Consider the following 25,927-nt stretch of genomic DNA (forward strand, 5'->3'; position numbering starts at 1 on the left):
AGTATGAAAATACAAAGTGGAGTCAAAGGAAAAAAGTAAGACCAGATCTCCTGGTCATTAGATAATGCATTTTTTTCTTATACTGAAAGCACTTCTTCCCTCTGATACTTTAAAATCATGCCTCGGCAGCTAACATACCAGGATGGGAAACTTGCTAAGCTAAACGTGGAGCATCCCTCCAGTCTGCACCATGCTACTCGCCATTCTTTTCTGGTTCACAGGGAGTTACCAGAGCCTGGTGCTTCTTCATGGCTCTCAGGAGTTTTCTACCCTTGCTGATAGCTAAATTCAAGGGCATTAAGAGCAATAATATTAGGTTAGTGCCAGACCCAGAGGTTCTCCACCCAGTAGTCCCTGAAGGAGATAAGTTGGCTGCTCCTCCATTGGATTTCCTGCCAGAATAAGAGTTTAATTAAGAAGTGGGAGGGCACCAAATATCATCTCCGTCAAATGTTGTTCCTCATGGAAACTATTCAGCAACTTGCGCATTGATGTAATTACTGTAGCACACATTTTGTACTTTTCTTAATTTAGTGCTGGGTCTTTTCAGGTTCTCACTTGTGTTTTTTGTCTGAAGATGCAAAAGCAAAATGGACTTAAATATACTTGGAAATAACTGTAGTCACAGCAGAAACTGTTGGAACAGCATTTTGAAAAGTTCAAGCACTTGTCAAGAATTTCTGTAGGGTTGTTTTTTTGGTTGTTTTGAGTTTTTTCTGTCCAAAAGATTTAATAGGGTTTTGTAGTACTGCTTCCATGTCATTAGTGTAGCTCCATGGAACAGTGATTACCCATGCTCAGAAACAAAAGCAAGGTTAGTATATATTAAGGTACCTGTAGGTTTTGGGTTTTTTTTTCTTTCAGTTTTGTCTTTTTATATTCGATCATTTTTGTGATAATCTTCACAGTTCTGAATATAGAATTCAGATAAATGAATCTTAATTTATATAGTCTTCAAAACAGAGTACTTTAACTGATCCTACCATCTTGTTCAAATGAATGAGGTGGCTTAACTGTTAAACAGAAGACAGAAGCTGTAGTAAATTATTCAGATTCCTCCTAGAGCAGTAGTGCTATCCTTTCCAAAGGTAACAGGATAAATACTTCTTTCCTTTGACTACAAAGGAAGCCTACATGACTAGTTTGGGCAAGACACCTAGTTTAAGGTAGCTAAAGTGAAACAAACTGAATCTTAACCTAAGAATGCATCCTACAAAGACTTTTAAAAAACTTCCTGATAAGGTGTAAGAATATAAAAGTACCAGTGGGGTATTTTTATATGTGACATGACAGGATGGAAAGCCATTACACATGGAATTTTGGAAATATTTCAGACATGGTTATAAGGGAAGATTGGTAATGTTGGGGGGAAAAAGGCCCCTATAATAACTGCAGTGGATCAGTCACACACCTTTATTTCAGTCTGTTGTGCTAGATAAAAAGCAGGTATGAACATGACCTGTGGATGGCATATTATCATAACCCATGGGCTATGCTGTAAAATGCACTGTTTTATAAACTTCTGGAATGGGTTCATGGAACTTTTTGAAGTGTTTGCTCAGAGTCTTCATTAACTTCCTAGCTGCTTAACAAGAATACAACATTTAATAAAGGAGATGGCCCTAGTTCTACATGTCTAGCCTTTACCCTTTCCAAAAGGGAAATTGATATGTCTTTTTCAATGTGGAGAAATCACTCGGCATTGGAAATAACACAAGAAATCTAATCATATTGCATCTATAGCTAATTTTATTAAAATGAAGTTTTATGCTGAAAGGGAAACCATTTCGTTTTAAACACGTTCACAGTGATGTGTTTACTTTTTGTTCTCAGAAATTTTTAGAGGAGTATTTGCCTATGTATTCTTGGGGTTTTTGAGTGTTTTACTACCTAGATCCTAATATCATCTGTCTGAAATGGAAGATTTGTTTTAATGCAGGCAGGTAGCTCCTTGTGAATGAAGGTAGAGGATGTGCTTAATGTTTAAATATTTATTTGCAGGTAGCTAACTCCAGTTTTGGGAAGTTAATTGCTAGAAGAGCATAGAATCAGAAAATGTACTTAAGTAATGTAATAGGTACTGGGTAATGGTGAAATATTGAAGACTGGGAACTTGTAATCCAAAACTTGGTGTGAGAACTGAGAGAAAACTAGTGACAGGGAATGATAACGTGCCAGAGTTATTGATACTCTAGAGTGGGGAATATCTGTACTGTCTGAAAAAAACCCGCACTTTAAAATTTAATGTAAGCTTCAGACTTCACTATGAAATAGGAGTTTGTGATCAGATTTCCTTTACAGCTGTTTGCAATAGGAAAACAATCTTAACTGCATTTAAGGATGGTAGTCATGTTATATAACTTGAGCTATCCAAAAGTATTTTCTTTAGGTATTCCCATGAAGGAAGAGAGAATGATCTATACCTTATCTGTGTTAGAATCATAGAATAGTTAGGGTTGGGAAGGACCTCAAGATCATCTAGTTCCAGCCCCCCTGCCATGGGCAGGGACACCTCACACTAAACCATCTCACCCAAGGCTTCGTCCAACCCGGCCTTGAACACTGCCAGGGATGGAGCATTCACAACCTCCCTGGGCAATCTATTCCAGTGCCTCACCACCCTAACAGGAAAGAACTTCCTCCTTATACCCAATCTAAACTTCCCCTGTTTAAGTTTTAACCCATTACACCTTGTCTTGTCACTACAGTCCCTGACGAAGAGTCCCTCCCCAGCATCCCCATAGGTCCCCTTCAGATACTGGAAGGCTGCTATGATGTCTCCATGCAGCCTTCTCTTCTCCAGGCTGAACAGCCCCAGCTAGATAGACATCTGGATTGACTTTCCTCTACTTTTATTTCTTTTCTTGGATATTGTTCTGTTGCCAATGAATATTTGAATTCTCAACTTCATCATACTTGAATGCTTTGGTAGATGAGGATTGGGTTAGGGATCAGCTATGCAAACTGGACATCTGTAAATCGATGGGTCCGGATGGAATGCACCCACGGGTGCTGAGGGAGCTGGCGGAGGTCATTGCTAGGCCACTTTCCATCATCTTTGGTAAGTCGTGGGAAACGGGCGAGGTGCCTGAGGATTGGCGGATGGCAAAGGTCACACCAATCTATAAGAAGGGCAAGAAGGAGGACCCGGGTAATTATAGACCGGTCAGCCTTACCTCCATCCCTGGAAAGATGATGGAACAACTTATTCTTGACTCCATCACTAGGCATATCAAGGATGAGGGGGTCATTAAGAACAGCCAACATGGTTTTATGAGGGGGAAGTCATGTATGACCAACCTTATAGCCTTCTATGAGGAAGTGACTAGGTGGAGGGATGATGGTAGAGCGGTAGATGTAGTTTTTCTTGATTTCAGTAAGGCATTTGATACTGTCTCCCACAGCATCCTCATAGATAAGCTAAGGAAGTGTGGGCTTGATGATCAAGTAGTGAGGTGGATCGAGAACTGGTTGAAAGGAAGAAGGCAGAGAGTTGTGGTCAATGGCGCAGAATCTAGCTGGAGGTCTGTGACTAGTGGAGTTCCTCAGGGGTCGGTGCTGGGACCGGTGCTGTTTAATATTTTCATCAATGACCTGGATGAGGGAACTGAGTGCACCCTCAGCAAGTTTGCTGATGACACAAAACTGGGAGGAGTGGCTGACACACCAGAGGACTGTGCTGCCATTCAGCGAGACCTGGACAGGCTGGAGAGTTGGGCGGGGAGAAACTTGATGAAATTTAACAAGGGCAAGTGTAGAGTCTTGCATCTGGGGAAGAACAACCCCATGTACCAGTACAGGTTGGGGGGTGACCTGCTGGAAAGTAGTGAACGGGAAAGGGACCTGGGGGTCCTGGTGGATAGGAGGATGACCATGAGCCAGCAATGTGCTCTTGTGGCCAAGAAGGCAAATGGCATCTTAGGGTGCATTAGAAAGGGAGTGGTTAGTAGGTCAAGAGAGGTTCTCCTCCCCCTCTACTCAGCCTTGGTGAGGCCGCATCTGGAATATTGCGTCCAGTTCTGGGCCCCTCTGTTCAAGAAGGACAGGGAATTGCTTGAAGGAGTCCAGCGCAGAGCCACAAAGATGATTAAGGGAGTGGAACATCTCCCTTATGAGGAGAGGCTGAGGGAGCTGGGTCTCTTTAGCTTGGAGAAGGGGAGACTGAGGGGTGACCTCATCAATGTTTACAAATATGTGAAGGGTAGGTGTCAGGATGATGGAGCTAGGCTTTTTTCAGTGATATCCAGTGATAGGACAAGGGGCAATGGGTGTAAACTGGAACATAGGAAGTTCCACGTTAACATCAGGAAGAACTTCTTTACTGTAAGAGTGACAGAGCACTGGAACAGGTTGCCCAGGGGGGTTGTGGAGTCTCCTACACTGGAGATATTCAAGGCCCGCCTGGACAAGTTCCTGTGTGATGTACTGTAGGTTACCCTGCTCTTGCAGGGGGGTTGGACTAGATGATCTTTTTAGGTCCCTTCCAACCCTTGGGATTCTGTGATTCTGCGATTCTGTGAAAGCCTCCCCAGATGCAGGAAGAGAAATGAGCAGTGTCTTTCCTTGCTCTTTCTATATTCCTATCTTTTCTCTTTTGAAAGAAAGCAATGTGAAGTTTCTTACTTAATTTTATTAGCAAAGGTCAAACAAAATGTCTTACATTTGAACAGAGGGTACTGAGGGCTGTTTTAGGTGCCAACTCAAAAAAGCTTTTGGCCTTGTTAGGTTTTAAGATGTTCTTTTTTCCTGGCTTACTTATGACAGAGAGTTGCAACAAACCTGATGTATGGAATTGCTGATCATCCTAGAACTGCAGACAAGCTGTTTTTTTAGGTGCAGAGCATTAAATGCAAGAGCATTTGATGTGCACAATGTAATCTGAGCTGTTGAAGAAGACCTACTGGCCTAGTTATAGTTTATATGATGGATTAAAATATTTCCTTTCTGAAATTATTTTTGTTTTTAGCAGAAAAAGCACCTTGGATTTTTCACTGAAATAATGTGTTTGGAAATTATTTAGATTTCCAAGTATGTGAAAGCAATTCATCAATGAAGTATTCCACATTCCTGAGAGTTTCAAGTTGAAACTTAATCCTAACTTTGAAAATTTACTATACAATAAACCAAAAACTGACGTTTTCCTGCTCATGCTTCTAAAAATGTAGGCTTGCTGATGTGTTTCAGAATGTGCTTTTAGTTTAGTGATTATGGTTGTAATTAAGGGACTACTTAGAAAAACTGCACCTATAAAGTATAAACACGGCAACCACAGTACTTTTCAGAGCAAACTAGAGAAATTGTATCCAGGCTGAATGTTTGTGCATACTTGCATTACATGAGATATGGTACAGTTGGTGTTTACTTTAAAGAAAAAAAAAAGTTAATAATTCTTAATAATTTGCATCATGCATCAAGACCCACAGGAAAATTGAAGACTGGAGGTGCTTCTTCATCTCCTCTTAACTTTTCTGCTTCTGCTTTCAGCCAGTTGTGGAGGCTACTGATAGAAGCTAGATTGCTCACCCATGGCAAATGCCATCTGTTTTGGACACGTCTTTAGGGTGGAGATAACCAGCTTGTTAAAAGTAGCCTTTGAATTGCTAAGTACAGCTAACTGAGAAATTTATTTGTAGGTGTTGCTTGGAAAAGGGAACTAACAACTTTGTTTCTCATCAGCTGTTCACAATGATCTAGATTATAGGCCACTGTCTACTATGGTTTTCAAGGTAAAAAGACTGACTAAAAGACAAATTCTTTTTCTTCTCTCTCAGTTTTTTGGTTGTTTTGGGTTATGGTTTTTGTTTGTTTGTTTTTTAATAAACACGTATATCTTTGACTTGTCCAATGGAGAATAAGCTGATGATCAGCACTTTCTTGAATTAAGAAACAGTTTATTTCAGCTGTTGAAAATCAAGAGATTGTTACTCACAGTGTGATAAAGAATTGCAGAGGTAAATAATTCTGGAAGATTGCTAATGCCCCTTCACTTTTATATTTGGCTGTCTTAGAAATTTAGCTGTTGACTTTAGGATAAGAACAAGCATCTGACAGTCCATAGATTTAAATTTAAACATCTGTTATGATACTTTATTGTTTATCTTATAGTTCCTCTTTAAAATTATTTTCTCTAGTATCTGCAAAACCTTGACAACAGTCATATCACAAGAATGTTAGGAGCTTTTACTTTGGATAGGAGGACAAATAAGAGGTGGGACTTGTCTCCTCTTTGATTTCCACACAGAGCTGAAAGACAGGAGTTTCTCATTCCTTCGTGTAACCACTCATCCATCTTCAGTTCAAAAAAAAATGTGTCCAAATCTGTTGGGAAACAAGTTCTTTTAAAGCTTGGACCTGCTTGCCTTTCCACATTGTACCAGAGAGATTGTATACCAGTACCTCCCTGGAGGTACTGAGGCTTTAGACAGAGCCCTTAGAAATCTCATCAAAATAGGCTCTCCTTTGAACAAGGGTTGGACCAGATTTGGAGATCTCTCCCATTTTAAATGACTGTTACAGTTAGGGAGAGGGGAAGGTATTTTTATTTCTGTGAAAGCAAGGCTGATACTTCTGACTTTCTTTGCTAAGAAAATATTAAGTCAACATTCAACACCAGCCAGCATTTAAAAAGGAGTCCACTGTCACTGAAACAAGTCATAAAGCCAAGTAACATTATATAAATAAGTAACTATAATTATGGACAATAATCTGCTATATCTACGCATTTCAAACATGCAAACAAATCTGTGAACAGTGACATTGCATGTTAATGTAATTTGTCTGCCCTGAGTTTTTGTTGGCATATGGGAAACTGTATTTTTTTTATAGTATTAAATGCAAGTCCCTATTGTCATTTTGTTTGTGGCAAAAGCTTATAAATTGAATTTTTTTCAAATTTGATATTTCACTTACCCACATGGAAAATTATAAAATGTGCTGTTACTTGTAATAAGGTAATTGTGGTTTTCTTTCAAGACTAGTAGAACAACAAAGCTATTATCAAATATGAATGCATTTTTTACTGCTTGGTTTTCTTTCCTTCTGACCCTATTTATGTATAATTTCAATTATGATAATCGGTATATTGGATACACAGTATTTAGGTTGAAAAGTGCTCCTTAGAATAAACGATGTATTCATTCTGCGATTTATAGTGGTGGCTGATTTTTTTTCTTTTTCTTTTTTTAACTGTTTGTCATAAATAGATCTCTTCCATCATACTTCAGAAAATGCTGAACAATTTAAAGGATTTTAAAGATTACTTCTGTTTTGTGTTTGTTTTCTCCTTACAGGCCTGGCAGCTGCGATTCAGTCATCTTGTGGGCTACGGTGCAAAATATTACTCCTACCTCATGTCTAGAGCTGTTGCCTCCATGGTGTGGAAACAGTGTTTTGCTCAGGACCCATTTGATCGGTAAAAATAGAGAAATTATTAAGTAGAATAAAGTGTTATGCTACTTACTTCTGCAAGGCATGAAACAACAGGGGCCACATAGGTTGATGGGCTTTTTAAATGACAGTTTTTAGCCTTTGTTTTGATTTTAAGAGGATTACAAAACAGGAAATAACCACAAGTATAAAGTGTACTCTGGGACATGTTTACTGGTGAAAAAAATATTCGTATTGATGTTTCGAAATATGCCATTTGCGAGGCACTGAAATCCATATTTACTGTAATTAGAGAGCTTGATTTTCATAGATGCCTATTTGCTTGCACTTTTCTATTAAAATCAAAGCAACTGCAGGTATTAAACAAGCTTTGTATCACCAACTTCAGAGCTAAGTATAGCTATCCTACTCATTCTGCTTTATGAAATTAAAAGGTAAATTTTGAGATCATAAATTATGAGTGCTCTTATACCTTAGCTGAATGTTCAGAGGATTGTAACAGAGTGACTTTTCCCCTTGGAGCAGCAAAGGCTGAAATGTTGTTCACAAATTCACTTCTATAAACACCAACACGTATTCATATGTATAAAATTTGTCTAATTCAGTTACTCATAATATAATTTTACATGTAATTTGAATTTCAGGAGTCAACATGGACTCAAGGCAGTCATTGTTTTCAGGGTGGGAAATTTCATCTGACTTCTGTCTCTGTGTTCTGTAGAGAACCTAGAAGTAAATGTGACTGAAAGCTGAGCAGGTTGTGTTTGCAAATGGCTCTAACATCTGTGTTTCTGCAGGGCAATGGGTGAGCGTTACCGTAGAGAGATGCTGGCACATGGCGGTGGAAAAGAGCCCATACTTATGGTTCAAGGTACAAAAAAAAACCCCAAACCTTTCATTCCCTTGCTCAAGGAAGAAATAATTTCCCAATTTGGTCCCTTTTGTTTAATTATAATCTTCATTGGATTTATGAAAGAAAGCTTGTTCATTTATTTAGTGAAGTGGACTGGTATCATGGTCAGTAGAACTCCTTGTGATACAAAGGAAAAACCCACACGTAGATAGTTGGGGTGAAGTGTTGGAAGGGTTTGTTTTACAAGACTGTCTAAAGAATTCAGAATAAGAGTATCACATACTTAAAGATAGATGACGTTTTCTGGATACAGAAATTGAATAACTTTTACATACATGAAATTTATAATAGATGTGGCTATTTTGTATTGAAGAATTTGAACTTGTTTTGAGCATGTCATTTTATTATCAAAATAGCTTTGGCTTTATCAGTACTTTGAGTATACATTATCATGAAACAGAAGTCTGAAATTCATAATGAACATACTTTATTATTCCTCTTAATACAACGTGTGCCTTTTGAACCTGGAAAATAACTTTCAAAAATCGTTCATTGTGCTAGCAAAAGTCCTATATTATTACATTTTAGGTATAAAACAAGAGAATAAAACAAGTTTCTCAGACTGCTGACTTTATCTCAATTCTGTCAGTGAGACCAGGATAAAGATTTTCCTCTGTAATGTTGCAATATTCAAACCAAACATATTTGCATTATTGTCGGTGTTCCTGATATGAGCATGGTAAGTCCTAAATGCTCTGAAGAGGCATCTTTCAATTCACTCTAAAATTCTTAATAGTAAGAACGAATATTGGCCTCTGTTCACTCCAGTTTGGTAAACTGGAAGTTGTGGAGGTTTTTTATTCAGATAAGGGAGACAGTGGTAATGTCTCTATATTTCTTCATGAGACTGGCACAGTTTTCGTAACCAGAATGTCCACCCATCTGTTTATGTTTGAGGCCGTAACCTCTGCTCTCCTTAGACTCATCATATAGTAAGCAATTATACGTTTTCTAGATTAGTCTATTTATATTTCTGATCTAAAGAGTTGCTTTTCTTTCAGCACGACTTTGCAAACTTGCCTTTATTTACTGTTCTTGAAGACGCCGTGTTTTTCACCTTAAAAAACTGTAGCCCAAACCTGTGAACTAAGTAGTTGCAAGGCAGGAACATAGAATCATAGAACAGTTAGGGATTGGAAAGGACCTTAAGATCACATAGTTCCAACCACCTTGCCATGGGGAGGGACACCTCACACTAAACCATGTCACCCAGGGCTCTGTCCAGCCTCACCTTGAACACCACCAGGGATGGAGCATTCACAACTTCCCTGGGCAACCCATTCCAGTGCCTCACCACCCTTACAGGAAAGAACTTCCTCCTTATATCCAATCCAAACTTCCCCTGTTTAACCCGTTACCCCTTGTCATATCATTACAGTCCCTAATGAAAAGTCCCTCCCCAGCATCCTTATAGGTCCCCTTCAGATACTGGAAGGCTGCTATGAGGTCTCCATGCAGCCTGCTCTTCTCCAAGCTGAACAGCCCCAACTTTCTCAGCCTGTCTTCATACGGGAGGTGCTCCAGTCCCCTGATCATCCTCATGGCCCTTCTCTGGACTTGCTCCAACAGTTCCATGTCCTTTTTATGTTGAGGACACCAGAACTGCACACAATACTCCAGGTGAGGCCTCACAAGAGCAGAGTAGAAGGGCAGGATCACCTCCTTCGACCTGCTGGTCACGCTGCTTTTGATGGTTGGCTTTCTGGGCTGCGAGCACACACTGAAGCTGGCTCATGTTCATTTTTTCATCGACCAGCACCCCCAAGTCCTTCCCCGTAGGGCTGCTCTGAATGTATGTAAACATACATCTTTACAAATAAATCCAATTATTTTATTGTAACTTGTATGGGAGATATAGATGTTTTAAAATACCAGTTATGTTTATAATCTCTTCTGTTTCTGGGATGTATTTTTAATTCTACTGAGCGTGGAATCTTCCTGAAATGTCATAGAGGCTATGGTGAAGTTGCTAGCAGTGTGCTCCCTTGAGTCAAATATTTGAATGAAGTTTGCAAAATTTATCTGTGGAAGTACAAGTGGCTTTACCAAAGCAGAACATGGTACAATCAGTTTGCAGGATCTTACAGGAAACTGTGTCAAAGACCTTACTGAAGTGCAGGTAGAAAATGTCTGCCTCTCTCTCCACTTGTACCAAGCCAGTTGCTTCATCAAATAGGGTTATCAAGTTGATTGAGCATGACCTGCCCTTGATGAATGCATGGTGACTACTCCTCGTTACTATTTTTTGTTGTTCATGATCCTGGAAATGGTTTCCAGGATTTGCTGCTCTACCACCTTCCTTGGGATTGAGGTGAGCTGACTAATCTCTAGTTCCCTGGGTTTGCCTTCTTGCTTTTCTTGAAGATAGGAGTGACATTTGCTTTTTTTCCCAGTCTTTTGGCACTTCGTCCAGTTGCTATGATTGATTAAAGATTATTGAGAGTAGCCTTGCAGTGCCATCTGCCAGCTCCTTCAGTACTCATGAGTGCATCTGTGGGTTTATGTATATCCAGTTTACTTAAGTATTCCATGATCTGATCGTTTTCCATAAGCGTGCATCATCCTTGCTTCAGGATATCTCCCTGGCCAACTTTGTATTCTGGATTTTACTTTTATACTCTATATTTCCTTAAAACTATTTTAAAGTTGAATTTTTAAACGGTACTCAAAATAGTAAAAATAACCAGAATTCATCAGCAGGTTCCTTGCCTGTGCCTATTGTGATGTTCATCTGTAGACTGTGCAAAACTTAAGCATGGTTGATTGACTCCCTGAAAAATGAAATTGAGGTGACTCAGGTGTTTTGACAATTAATAATTTGATTGCTTTCTTGGGATTATTTGAGGTTAAATCATGTAACACACCTGATGGGAAAAGCTAATAAATTTATGCTTAATTGCACTGAATTTATTATGAAAATAGAAAATTAAAGGAAAAGAGTAAGAAGAGTTACTTGTTCTTTAGTTTGTTTAGGTTCACTCAGCTCCTGACTCTCTTTACTGTTTGTTTTCCTTTTCATTATGGATGTTTCAGAATACTTGATTTCCACATTTTGTTGGTTTTCATCAGCTGCAAAACTGCAGTCCCGTAGCAGATGACCAAACTGATTCCTGATTAAAGACAGATTCCACCAGACTTAAAAGCTTGTTGATTTGTACTCTTCTTCAGGGAGACAGTCCAGATTCTGTGTTCGTTAGTGCCATGTTTCAAAAACCTTAAGTTCCCTAGGCTGGTACTTCAGGCATTTTATTTATTTGTCTTTTAATATAAAGAAATATGCTTGTACAAGTCTGATTTTTGGATGCACATATGTAGCCTCACCCTTGAAGTGCTTCCCTATCTCATTGTGAAGTTAGCCATAATCGTTGACTGTTTGATAATAGATAACTTCACAATTGAATTTTATTTATACAGTTTCTTTGTTACGATTTTTTTCCTCAGAAGCTTTCTATTGTCTTTTGTGTTTGGATACGACCCTGTCTTTTCATCTTTCTCCCACATGATTCCATAGATGTACTGATTAGGGAAGATAAAGGATCTGACCTGCCATCCTGTGGAGTTACTGACAAGATTCCTGTTTGGACTAGTCTTTAATTCAAAAACACAATGTACTTTTTTGGTTTTGGATTTGATTCTCTTGGCATTTGTTTCCACTTAAAAAGAACCAGAACAACAACACAGAGGCTTTATGAAACCTTTTTTAACATTTTCTGAAGTGGCCACTTTTATCTTAATCCTTCGGTAATCTGCAAAATACAGAAAGAGTCACAAATATAGATAGCAGGAGCAATTAAATCATGAGTGAACAATGCTCTGTCCAAGAGGCTTTTATTAATTTATTTATTTCTTTAGAGGAGAAGCACAGTTTGAGAAGAACTTGGCTCTTCTGTCATTTTGTACTGGCCACATGGCTGTTGTGGACCCTCTGCTTCCCAGGACTATATGGCATTAGGGATTTCAAATTCTTTTAAAGATATGTAACCCAGGTGTCCCTTCCAGGTCCAGTTGTGTGCTGGTTGCAGGTCTGAACAAGATTCAGGTGTGCACCATTGCTCCCTGTCTCCCTTGGCACTCCCTAACTGGAAATAAACCCAGGTGCATAGGCAGAAAATGTATTGCAGTGTGAAAAGTACTAGGTTGGATGATGTGGGAATGTATCCTGGAGTGCGCTTCTCCTGCAGTCTTGATGCAGTCATGTTGCTCTCTGGGTGTCTGAAGAAGTCCCTATGCAACATACAAGTGAAGTCGTGTTCTTGACTTGTTAACACTGTGTCACACTGCAGACGTACTCAGCTGTGTGCACATGTGGTAATCAATGTGTAAATAAAAACTCATTTGCCCCAATGCAGTTTTAAACTTTGTTTTTCAATGCCTCAGATTGTACTTTGTGGAATAATTGGGATTTGAAGAGGCTGTAAAAATCTTTCAGGTCTCTTTGAAAGTATAAGAAATATGATTAAACCTTAAAAGGTGATGTAACTGGCAACATACATTAACTCAAACTACATGGACCCAAAATAATTAGTGTTCCAAAGGAGCAGAGGCCAAATTTTGCCACAGGCTTTATTCTTCTCCCAAATTTCAGTGATTGTAGGTTATAGCTAACCATCTTTCCAAAGGGTGTGGTTAACCACAGTGCTGTAATGTGAAAGAAAACTTCAAAGCAGAGAAGATAAGCTATGCAGTTGCCTTAGGCTTGGGAGAGACTGAGCTGTAATAGGAGTTGGGCTGAACGTATGAAGTACACTCACAGATTTTGAAACTGCAGCCATCAGACCTTGTGGACACTGTACTAAATCATTTAAACTGAAGTGTTGAGTACTTACAATATATCAAAGCTGATCTTGCTTTGATATAATTTAATGGAGTTTAAAGGGGGACATGACCATTCTTAATACATCTGTGTAGAGTAAGAGGTTAAAGCACAGAAATACCATCAGTGTCTGTTTCTTTTGTTGCAGTTGTCTACTCTAAAATCTGTAGTAATTTATTTCATAAGGGCATGATCATTTTACTGCAGTAGGAGTTCAGCAATGACCTCAGTTACTCTTCATCCTTCCCTTGCAAAAGCAAATTCTGTTAATGTCTGCTTTTGATGTCAGTGACGGGAAAACAGCAATGCAGTAGACCACTAATGCAAGAAATCTGTTTGTACTATCGAAAGTTGGAACTACTGGGTCGGAGGTCATTTGACATCACTATTGCCAGAAAGATTTTGAATTCTTCTACATATTTAAAACAAACCATGTGGAGTCCAAATGAATGCAATTTGTAACAAGCTTTGAGTGAGATTTGGTAAGACTGTATTCAGCTGCACTAAAACAAATCCAAGTGTACTGTAGTTAATTATGTCTCTTTCATTCATTTTGTAATATCCAGGGTTGGAATGTTTTTGTTATGCTTTGCCATTTTTATGTAAGAGGGAAATTAAATCTACTTGAAGGTAATCCCATCATCAGTCTCTGTTCTTCCCCCTAATCATTATATTGTTAGCTTTTCTTCTTTTGTAATGTATTAATAATTGTAGTTTTAAGAATTGTCAACAGCGGAATAAATTTTAGTGTGTCAAAAGAATTGGCTAGACATCATCCAGGCTGGCTGCTTCCTATAGCATCAGATTTGGAAGGGGATTTTTTTATTTATTTATATGCTGGGGCTTGGGCAGTGGTGGTTATGTCTGTTATGGCTGTCTTTGTATGCTGCCTATGCAGCATTAAAGTCATCCCTCCATATTGATGTCTGATAGAAATAGGCACATTGGATAGAGAAAAATAATTCTTTTATAGAGCCACACCTTAAAAATTGGAGCCTTGAAATTTTTATACATGAGCTAGTCATCCAGGTTTCTTTTCTGGAATAAAGGGAAAAGTAGGTTCTTCATAGGCACAACTCATCATAAAGTAGACCTCTGAAAAAGGTCAGATGACTGGCACCCATGAAGCTTTTCCTACTGTTCAGTCCCTATAAATAGAGACAGTTAGTTCAGATGTAAATGTCTGCAGTGAAATGAGATCCGAAAAAAAAAAAAAAAAAGCAGAACCAATTGCAGTGTTGGGACTAGACCGCTTCAACTGAGTTTAAGATGAAGCTCCAGGAGTCATGCATGACAGTAAGTGTTCCAGTGGGCTGCCATCCGTGTCACCTTAAGGCATTCTCTAAACTTCAGGGTAAACATGCAGGAAAATAGTACAAATTTAAACTGGATTTTTTCCAAGGCCGTTAGGAAGCAAATACGCATGTCACCCAGCCAGCCCACTCAGAAACCTGAGAGAAGGAGTCTGCAAGAGGCCATGGCTCTCTGAGGGGGTTAGATTAATAGCTGGTATCTGGACACATCTGTTTCTTAGCCCAGCGTATAGCAAGGCATTTTTCATTGTGGACTAAAAGTAACTCCACAGCAATTTTACTGTGATGATGACAAGTTTACCAAGTATTTGGAAATCTGTTCTCTTTCATTTTAAAAACAGTATGATGCAAACTTCTTTTAACAGAATTTCAAGTTAACCTATGTATAAGTACAAGATTTGTTCTACTTTTAGTGTTCAGTATTTGTGTATTGACATTTGCAACATGTGTTTAAATCAGATTGAAATGGGATTCTGTGAAGTCTTAGCAAGAACATTATTTTTGGTTACTCACACAAAATTACCTTGAGGTGTTCTGTTTCCTGGTGGGCTTTGAATCATTGTGTTCTAGTGAAAGATTCGGGCTTTTAGCAGCGTGCAATTATAATTTCGACTAAAAGCAAATATTGTGGAGGATGTGAAAGAGTATAAAATTATGTTCAGCAGGTATGCCGATCAGAAAGGGTAGAAGGAGGTTATATTTACATTGGCATTTGTCAGAGAGAACAGATCACTTCAAAGAAGTACAAAGATTAAATTTTACATTATTTGGCAGCTCTACTGTTTGGATTTATTTTTTTTTTGGGTACAAGTAATGCAGTAGATTTCCATATATAATATTGAAAATGTTCATAACACTGAAAAGACTAACATTACATTAATGTTAAGTACAAAGAAACATCTGAGAATAATTTTATCATAGGACCATAGGTTGATTTGGGTTGGAAGGCACCTTAAAGCTCACCTAGTTCCAACCCCCTACCATGTGCAGGGGCACCTTCCACTAGACCAGGTTGCTCAAAGCCCCATCCAACCTGGCCTTGAACGCTGCTAGGGATGGGGCAGCCACAGTTTCTCTGAGCAACCTGTGCCAGTGTCTCACCCCCTCACAGGGAAGAATTTCTTCCCTATATGTAATCTAAAGCGATCCTCCGTCAGTTTAAAGACATTATCCCATGTTCTGTCAATTTACAGGATGCATTCTTGTGCTTTCTAAAAACTGGGATTCTGCAGGAAGGTGTGAGATTTTTAGCTGCTCTGTTTGTTATAGAATTACCAGACAAAGTACTTGAGCATGATTCTTCATTACGCTAATTTCCCTGTCTGTTACTGTGTAGATATGCTAGAGCTACAGCAGCGCTAAATAAAATCCTTAATAAAAGTCATGATACTGTAAAAAAAAAAAGGGGGGGGGGGCAAAATTAAACCTGCAGTGCACTGAAAATACTTCTGTCTATTTCATACCTTGTGAAAAAATCAGAGATTTTTGTACTTTAAATACTAAATTAGATGCTATTGAAGTGTGCAACACTTTGAGAAAATATGTTGTTTTTTCTGGCCCTGTCAGACCTGAGGCTTAGCAGATAAGGATTTAGATATCCACTCAATCACTGATTTATTCCAGTCACTTGGAAATGACTGAATCTATGGCTATATTGCTTTAAAATGGAAATAATTCCCTGCTTAAGCAAGATAGTAATGACAAAAATCAGTTAACAATCTTGAAACCTGTCAATTCTGTGATAACATGTAAGAGGTAGCTTGGAGAAAAGAAATAATCTTTATACATTATAATTGCAGTTATTTCTTGACAAATGTGATAGCTGTTTCTGTTGTATTGTGACATTAGAAGTTAGATAGCAGTAAGTATTATTATTGACAAAGCTTTCAAGGCCGTAATATTCTTGCTGAGAGTCTGTTGTCTTGGTTTTGTAGGTATGCTTCAGAAATCACCTTCAGTTGAAGACTTGGTGGATGCCCTTGTTTCAGACCTCGACCAGGACTTCGAAACATTTATCATGGACTCATAAAAATATTCAACAGAACTGAATTATTTTATGGAAGATTACATATGTCTTCATAATTGTGGGGAAAATATTGCTGTGACTGGGTTTGCTTTTTGGTGAAAACCTGTAAAAGTCTGAATATCCATGTTGGTGGAACATTAATAAATAATTTCGTTGGATCACCTGGTTTCCTTTATGAAGGTGGTGTCTTTCTGTTGCATAGGAGTTCAAGCATGGAATTTGAGAGAACAAATCCTCTAGCATGTACTGTTAGAAAATTCAGTCTTGTTGGAACAGGTGTTTAAATAGGAATTTAGCCCATCCTCAGTGCGAGTGGAGTGGTATGAATGGTCGTTTGGTACACACATTGCATTCAGTATTAGAACATACCTGTTGAGTGTCAGGACCCAGAACTGTTAGCGTGTTTCAGTGTTCAGGGGTCAGCAGTTGTTTTCTGGGGAGCATTTTCTTATTTAACTGGGTCCTGTAGTCCTTTATCTGTTACCTGGGTGTGTTTGTTTTCTTGTGTAGTGGTGGTTTAGTTTTGGCCCCAGGGCTTTACTGGATGAAGTCTATCATGTTTTGGTGAATATGGATTTGTAGGCATTTTAACATTTCCAGTGCAGAGAGCAGTTACTATTGAAATATGTTGGCAAAGTTCCTGTGTAGGAACAGCCTGAATCTGGACTCCGCATATTTTTTTTCATATGGAGTTTCCTTTTAATGATGATAAGTGGATGAGTGCTGGGGAACTGCTTGACATACAAGAGGGCAGGTTTTTGGGGGGACAAAATCAGTCAAAACAAAGACTTTTTTCCAAGATAGGCTCAAGTAGTTTAAGGTTGCACATTCTATAGTGGGTAATGAACAAAGGAATATTATCAGTGGGAGTTTCTTCTCTTGAAGTAAATTGTGAAATGGTATGAGTGCTAGTAAAAAAAAGGTGACTTTTTCTCTAGAAATGGCCTTGTCTTTGAGAAGTCCTTTGCGGGTTGTTACAAAAGGTATCAAAATTATACAAAAGTGTCCTCAGTGGAAACACAGTAAAAGAAGCAAGATAGGAAGAAAACTGAGGCTGAGAGATGAGCAAATAGCTGGGAGAGAAGCAAGAGAAGAATAAAGATCAACCAGAAAAAGTAGATGTTTGGGAAGGGGTGAATTAGAGTGACAGCTGATTGGGATCATTTGCCCCTGGTTTTTAGCAGACTTTGTGCTATTGGTTATCATTTGATATTTTACCTGTTTTTTGTCTGGTTTTGCCGGGTGGAAATTTGTTTTGTATGAACAGCACTGCCATTACCCATACAGCTGGGTTTAGACATTTTTAGATATGACATGTTTTGGTTAAACAATAGCAGGCATATTTTCAGACGTGTACCAGAACAAGGCTTCTGTGTTGTACGTCTGAGTGACTGCATTCTGTATATACAGATACAGAATTGGTTGCTGCCTACTACCAGGAAAGATGAACAGTTTTGCTTAACAAACTAGGTGAGTATTTTGCTGTAAGTTAAGTGATTAAAAACCACAAAAACTAAACGCATGTAAATTTAGGTGTGCGTAAAAGCACACTGTGAAGATGGGAAGTTCTTAAAAGGATACAATAGCTCATGAATGTAAATTTAACAACCCCTTGTAGAGTGTTAAATGGAAGTATGTTATAAAGGGAATTTAGGGGTGTTGCTAAGGGAGCCTTGTGTTGCTTGTTGCCTTGGTTTTTGTACTGGAGCAAAATACCAATAAACTTAATCTGGAGCTGGCACATGTTGAAAGATCCACTGTGACAAAAAAAGAACATAGCAAAAGGAAATCCTAGTGCTGACATGGCCCTGAGAGCACTTTGGTAAAGAAAATAAAGCATCATGATTGGCGGAATAAGCAGAGCGTTTCACATTAAGAGATTGCCCCATGATTTTAATTTGAAAGAAATTCAAGTGATGGTGTTCTAGAGGGTAGATACTCTATCAAAATGCGTGTAATAGTCACACTGGTTTATGCCCATGGCTGCTATTATCTCTTTATTCCACTGTCTCATTTGATCTTTCTGTAAACAACAACCTTTTCAAGGTTTTATCAGAGTGGCATCAAACAACATCTTCCTAATACTGAAAACAGGTACAGACAAAGAAAGGAAGAAAGTCTTGTCTTTTGCCAAAGCGCAGTGGACTGTAGCTATTGTTGCAGATTCGTTAGTCCTGGGACGTTGGACAAAGATGGGAGCTGGTGGAAACGTAAATACAACTCAGAGTGACAGCTTCAGTTTCTTTCTGAAGAATCTCTGTTGACTCCAGTAATTTTTGTTTTATGAAATAACCTTTGAGGACTGAACAGTAGATGTGATTAAGCCTCTTGAGAACACATTATATCACCACTATGATGCTTACTACAGAAAGGGAAATATTATTCTAATTTTTTTTCTTCCTTTTTGGTAGTTTCTAAAAATGCTTCCAGCTGTTCAAATGTCTGATGCTTTTTCCTTTCTTTTCTTCTTTTTGAGACTTTTATTTTCCAGCAAATATGTGTTCTTTCAGTAATGTGAGACCTCTCTTGTGACCAGCAGCGTAACTCTTCATAAATGTAAAAACCACTGTAATCCCTTTCCAGCATTCCATATTTTCCCACTGGGGCTGCTGAACCAGCTAGCAAAAAGTTGGTTTTATAACACTCTAAGTCAGCATCATGCTTTTAATCTGAAGTTGTACTATGATTTGGATTTTAGCTGCTACAGAAAATAAGTAGTGAACATCTCCAGAAGAAATGACACCCTTATGCAATCCTGAAATAATAACACATAATTACGACACATCAGAGAAACACACATGGGTTGCGTTTGATAGTCTGAGGTGTCAGCTCTGCTTTTTTTTTCATGTTTGATGTGATTATTTTTCTGAGTCACTTAGACTGAAATATTGCTTAATAACTGCTTTCTGGTGACATAAATGCTCCTGGTGCTGCATGGAGTTCTCTAAACTCCTTTCCAACAAAGAGAACAGGAGTAGAAAGCAGTAGTTTAGTATAGAAGGGAAATGGGGCAAGGAAGAATTGAATATAGATTAGAAACCAGGCATGAAAAAGTGTTGATACCGAATCAAAATGACCTCTGAGTCGGAAACTAGTGGGGAGTAAAAGAGAGTTTTCTTTCCAAAGCAGTAAGTTTAAAATGGAAATTGCAGCCCTGTCAGTAATGGAAAAGTCAGAGGTGATCAGGAAGATATCTGCTTTGTCTTCTGTGGAAAGCCAGGTAGAAGAATTCATATCATATGTTGATAAAATCCTTTCTACAGATGTTAAATAGCAGTGGGTCACACTTCAGATTGCTGTGCAACAGTTAAAATGAATATACATCACAGTAATGGAGCTTAGTTTCATAGTGAACACTAAGATGGAGTTACAGAGATAACACAGCAATGTTGATGGCTCAAAATATGCATTTCAGTTTATCAGAAAATTAAGATACCTTAATTGTAATACAGAAGCAGAAATCTGAAAGGTTAATCACTTTGGAAACAAGCGCTCAGCAAGAGCCGGTAGCTGCCTCTAATTTTTATGACAGCAGGGACAGCTGAGCACTGGAACATGGGTGAAAGATGGTGCTGGGATTGGCTAATCAGCACGAGAAATGTGTATTAAAACTGAACTATTTTCTCAAAACCCTGCCACATTAGTTCAGATTAATTCAGAGAAGCCCTGTAGCCTCAGCTGTGCTAGGGGACAGCCGTCTTGTGAGCTGTGATATGAATGGACTGCCCTTGGAAGGAGATTTTTCCATGTGGGTAGCAAGTCCATGCTCGCTGGGTAACTGTTCTGCTGATGGCTTCATGATGAGTGGAGAGATGAAGAAACAGAGTGAGCCAAAGAGCCGCCTCTGCTTCTTGTTTAGTGGCAGGCACTGTGCATCTGCAATCTCAGATTCCTTCTGGGCAAAGTATTGGAGATTTGCTGTTCCCAGAGCCAGGGATTTATTTACTTGCTGTTGGGAACGAGCGCAGGTGAGTGCTTTATCCTGGCAGGTTTGCAGTATACCAAAAGGGGAGCACTACATTAAAATTTGAAGACCTAATGAACTTGAGAATTGGAAATGTGTGATTGCAGAAAACAAGCACACGGATTTCCCTGGGAGATGGACTGTGGGAGAACAGCTAGTATGCTTGAGGCAGAGAAGGAAGGAGATAGAAGATAAGGAAGTATAAATCAGCACCAGCGGGACTGTCGGCCCTTCTGATCTTCCCCAGGCTGAGATTTGTTTACCTTTTTAAGTCCTCTGTGGCTGCTCTTCAACAAATGGCTCTTTAAACGGAGCACCACGGCACGCCGGAGCCACGCAGCTGTAGGAAATCTGTGCGGCTGCTTGTTCAGAGGAAATGTCCCAGAAATCTGTTGAAGTCAAGATACTTAAACCAGAAGCAAAGTGCCGATAAAGATCTGACAGGATGACTGTCTGTGCTCTACTGGTGCGTGGATTTAAAAACACAAAGGGAAGGCAGTGGGATGCCTCTTGCCAAGCAGTTGCCTGTGAGCCTGTAGCCTCTAGGGCAACTTGTAGATGGCTAAAGCTTGCTGTTACAACTGCCTTTGTGCTTGAGGAGAAGAAACAAGTACCTTTTAAATGAGATATATCCTACCTCTCTTAGGATGGGATGAACCAGCTCTTGCACATGCCTTTCGTTGCTCCAATAACTCTGAGAGAGCACAGATGGCTGGGATGGAAGTAGCTGAATCTTGTTTAAATTTGGAACACCTCAAAGCACCAAATTTACCCTCTTTTTTGACATCACCTTTTTTCAATCGTCAAATGCAACTGTTGCTTGCTTTTGCTGTCATACATCATAGAATCACCGAATGGCTTGGGTTGAAAGGGACCTTAAAGCTAAGTTCTAACCTTCCTGCCATGGGCAGGGACACCTTGCGCTAGACCAGGTTGTTCAAAACCAATATAGTGACTGAGTTTATACATGATTGACAATATCATATAGTACAATATTAAAATAGTTACAGAAGATGCTTTTATATTCAGGGCATCTTGGGGTTTATGAAGTGCTTTAGGCAGCTGACCCTCCAACTCCTTACATCCCCCTCACTTTGCTCCTTAGACACCTCCAAAAGTCTCCCTTTTCCCTCTGCAATTTCAGCTGCAGCAGGGCATGGCCCAAGCAGGGAGGAGAAGATAATGGGAGATTTGGGCTGTGGCTGAGACCTGGTGGTTGTGATCATGTCAGAGGGGAAAAGCAAAATGGCAACATGGTAGGTTCTGCCCACCCTATATCAGCCGCACAAGGCTGCTGCTGACATGTGCTCATATAGCCTGAAGGATACCTCATGCTTGAACAGCATTTCTCACCTGCCTTCCCTGCACAGTGAGAGGTGAGTGTTGGAAAAGCTGAGCCTTGTGGAAATGTCCCAAATGTGACCTGCTGAGAAGGCGACATATTGCCAAGCCAGGGCAAGTCGGGATGGACGAACCCCCTTAGGTTGCATGCTATGGGGCAGCAGCTCTCAATACACTACAGGCAGCTGCACTTCATGAGTAATAGTAATCTATCAAATAGGTGTTTCAATATTGACTTGTCTGTGAAACAGGGTCAGAAGCCTGTGTTTGGCTGAGATTTACAGCAGCCCTTAATGTAAGGGTTGGGCAGGCTCATGGAGCACCTCTAGCAGATTCCCTACAGGTTAGCAGGGCAGTTGCTAAAAATAAAGTCTGTTTATTAATATATATGAAAGGAAAAATGTTTATGAAGTCAGAAGTTGCTGGAGTCACATAGTGCACACTCCTACCAATCCCATGTTTCTTCATCATGAAGGTGGAATTTTGTTAACTTGCTTTGCAACCATCTTTACAGAGCCAAATCCTCCTCCAGGATAAACTTTATTAAGTTATTAAAGACCTACTTTATTTGTACATGTAGAGCATTTTCCCCCAGGGTCATTTGACAGGAATCCCAGCTCCTGGTTACTGAGCACCAGCATCTGCTCTGGGCAGCCATGAGCTGTATGGAGGCAACTTACTGATGGCCTGGGAGGACATGAGTATCTCCAGCTTTGAACAGCTGACAGTGCTGGAGTCCAGGAGTGATAGCATTTCTATGCAAGGTTTTTTAGAATCAAAAAAGGGCAACAAAATTATCTTGAATATCTTGGCTTACAATGCTTCTCTTGATGTGCTCAGTTGTCTACACTTCAGTTCCAAGAATACAGTTGTAACCAAATCATTTTATAAGAGAGCCCTGGGGGAATGCAAGTGATACATCAGCTTTTATAACATCCTAAAAAGTCTATAAAACTAATTATATGTGTTATCAAAATGATTCATGCTAGCCATAGTAAACCCAATCATTACAAATGAGAGTTGAAATTGCGGTTCACTGTCTCTTAACATTTGCACAAATAGCACACAAAAAGGACTTCCCTAAGAGTTGGAGATGTAACCGCATGCTGCAAGAGAGATAGAATGCCACTGGGATCTGTAACCCACTGCAGCTGTCAGAGGCCAGGTAAGTTCTGACCAGACTGGATTCTTCACCATCCTGGCAAATTCTCTTTTTATTTCCCTGTAAGTTTAATTTGTTGCTGTGTGCTGAGCCTGTCCAACAAACGCGTCCTTCATGCACTGGAACTGCTGTGTGTCTGTAGGTATTGCTCTTGCTGAAGCTATTTAACACCGAGGGCCTTTTGCAAAACAGTGCTGAATTGCTGGCGGTGTTTTCCATAGGGATTTAGATAACTTGTTCTACTTAATCAAATTAGTTATCTTCGATTCAATCTGGTGTCTAAGCCAAATTCCCAAGACAAGGTGGTTTGCTAGTTTGTTCAGTTTGTAATCTCTGAAAAGAAAACCTGCTTTTTTTTTTCTTTCTTTGGTTTCTGACAGTCTCAATTGTGTGTGAAAAACTGATGTAGGCTGGCTGACTGCAGGGAAATAGCTCATTCAACATTCAGTTTCTACTCTGTGAGCTGTTCTGTTTTCCAAGCCTTTTCCTAGGCCTGTCAGAAGTATCTGTTTAGCTAGTCTGAAGCCTGTGCCTTGCTGGCTTTGGCAGATTTTTTTTCATCTTCCCTGCTTCATGTTTCTCACCCCATCTCCAGCTTGATCTCTTTCATTTGGCCAAAAAGATATTTCACAAACTGAAATTGTCAGTAGGAGCTAAACTCTCTCTATAACTTGTTTTCTGTGTGTTGGGACCCTTTGTGCCAACTGGAGACACTTCAGATCCCAGTCACGGCACCCTAGGCAAGAGGTCAGAAATGCAGGGCGTCTTTAGATAAACCAGACCCATGAGCTTTTTTCTCTTACTTTTTCATTATTCCACTCTTCACGTTGGTTTTTAGGCTGGAGAAGTCAGACTGCGTGCCTCGTATTGATGCAGGGACCAGTGAATGTGAAAGTCTGAGTGCACATTATCCTTGACTAGAGCCCACTTTGATGCTCCAGCTGCGGGCAGAAGATCCATCAGTGCTCTCAGTAAACCAAGGCACACAGACATGTATGCTTTTTTAGCTCTGGTCCCCCAAAAATGTGTGTAAGGGCCAAGGTTGGTGTGGGGCTTCTGTGATTTCTTGAGAGGCTCTGTTAAAAGTGAGAGCTCCCTGGATAGCTTATTTATCGAGATCTGAAACAGCAGTTGCAGTATATACATGGAAGAAGAGACATATGAAGTTGGAGGTCGTGCTTCGGCTGATGTCCTAGAATTTCATCTCCGTCTAAATGTTGGGGCAAATGATGGAGTAGGTGAAAAGTTTTGGGTTTCTTCGTATTAGAGAAAAGCCCGTTGTGCTAAATAATCTGAGCCAGCTTTGGGCCCTCCTTTTTATGCTGCTGCTCCTCACCACCCTTCACTGACCTGCAACCTGCATTGTATTAATCTTCTGGCTTAATCTGAATGTGTTTTCTTTCAGAATCCATTCAGAAAAGGCATGCCCTGGTTGTAGGAAATCCCCCTGATAAATTAACCCCATTTATACTGACTTATCCTATAGAGGAATCCTATCTGGGTTCATGGTGCTGCTGCTCTCCAACCTTGCCAACCTATTGGTGAGGCTAATGCTGGGAGAGACAATCCCTGTCCTTGTGGGCAACTCATTCTTCTGCCTCTTACTTGCTTTTTTCTACCTGTACCACAAATGTGGCATCCTCCTGTGCATTACTATTCATACAAATACCAACGGAAAGGTTAGCAAGCCTCTGGCAGGGCCAACGTGCATCTGTCTGTAACCTCTGTCTTTGTTAGTACTGCTCTAATGTTGTAAATGCTGGTAAAAAAATAACCAAACAATGCAAGGAATATCAAAGACATTTTAACTGCTAATCTGATTTCCAGAAATGCTGGGACCATTCAGTTCAGAAGTGCAGAAAACCAGGAGACTGGTGTCCTAAGTGTTGTAATGGGAATTCAGAGAGCCCTACTTTTCCACTTGAAAATGTTTGGATCTAATGGTGAGGATGTAGTATTGATGTTTAATTGTGAGGATATTGTGGATGCTGTTACATGACAATCCTTTGATTTGCACTGAGGTTCGTACTTGACGGAGTCAGACTGTGGTTTTTGCTTTGCAGTCTTGCCTCACCTTGGCTTGCTTCATGTCTCCTCTCTTGCCTCTTCTCCTTTTCCTCTTTTTATCTTCTCAAAGTGTGTGCATGTGCATTAAAATCTCACTTCAGTGGATGTAAGATTGCATTGTCCAGAGAGGTGGCGGATGTGCCACACCTGGAGACATTCAAGGCCAGGCTGGATGCAGTTCTGGGCAACCTGATTATTGGGAGCCTGAAGAGCTGCTAATGTCCAAGTCATTTCTGGGGTTGGGACTTTTAAAATACTATGAAAGGCAATGAGCTTGAGTGTGTCTTCAGAAGTCTAGTCTAACCATTTGCTCCTTGGGACAGAACCACTGTAGATACAGCTGCCAACACACCCTCATTATTTTAGCTGCTCTTGTACCACCTCCCTGTGACGTGTTGACAGTCCCAAGGGATTTGTGAACTCAAAACTTGTCTTGATGTTTGCTTGCTCTGACTGTTGTGTGCATGTGGATCTCCTAAATATAGAAGAGAATGCAAAGGATAAGGAGTTGCAGACACACTTTGCGGAGGCACCCTGGGTGAGCAGCTCAGCTGGCTGCAGTACTCTGCAAGCATGCTGTAGTTGATATCAGACCACTACAGACCGGCTGGGAGTAGGACATGTCCCATCTCTTAGACAATGCACACAGCAGCTGAGCACAAATGTGTCTAGGTGTAGTATTTCTACAGTGGCAGCAAACTCAGGCGATGAAATGAGGTGCCTGATTCAAGTTTCTTCTTCCTGAGTCCCCAAGAAGGCAGCGTTTTGCTGCAGACCTACATTGCTTCTCCAAGGGCTGGCTGCCTGCATGCTGCCAACAGGCTGCTGGCACCTGCCAGTGGGATTGAGGAGATGTGGTTTCAGCTGTGGAGGCAGCCAACAAATTGCTGTCCATAGATGAATCTCTAAGCAAATGAAATGTGAATAAACCAGCTTGCACTG

General features: G+C 39.9%; 1 protein-coding gene across 3 annotated transcripts in view; it reads left to right on the forward strand.

Moving 5' to 3' along the window:
- MIPEP (mitochondrial intermediate peptidase) overlaps window positions 1-16,612 on the forward strand; it is a 73,575-nt gene extending 56,963 nt beyond the window's left edge. For all 3 annotated transcript variants that reach the window (XM_065678529.1, XM_065678528.1, XM_065678530.1), the window contains 3 exons: window positions 7,290-7,411; window positions 8,184-8,257; window positions 16,360-16,612. In XM_065678529.1, the coding sequence (XP_065534601.1) occupies window positions 7,290-7,411; window positions 8,184-8,257; window positions 16,360-16,454 (291 nt within the window). In that variant the 3' untranslated portion in view covers window positions 16,455-16,612. The remainder of the gene's footprint in view (window positions 1-7,289; window positions 7,412-8,183; window positions 8,258-16,359) is intronic.
- Window positions 16,613-25,927: the final 9,315 nt, after the last annotated feature.

Source organism: Lathamus discolor, chromosome 4 (genome assembly GCF_037157495.1).
Source record: "Lathamus discolor isolate bLatDis1 chromosome 4, bLatDis1.hap1, whole genome shotgun sequence".
Classification (NCBI taxonomy): Eukaryota; Metazoa; Chordata; class Aves; order Psittaciformes; family Psittacidae; genus Lathamus; species Lathamus discolor.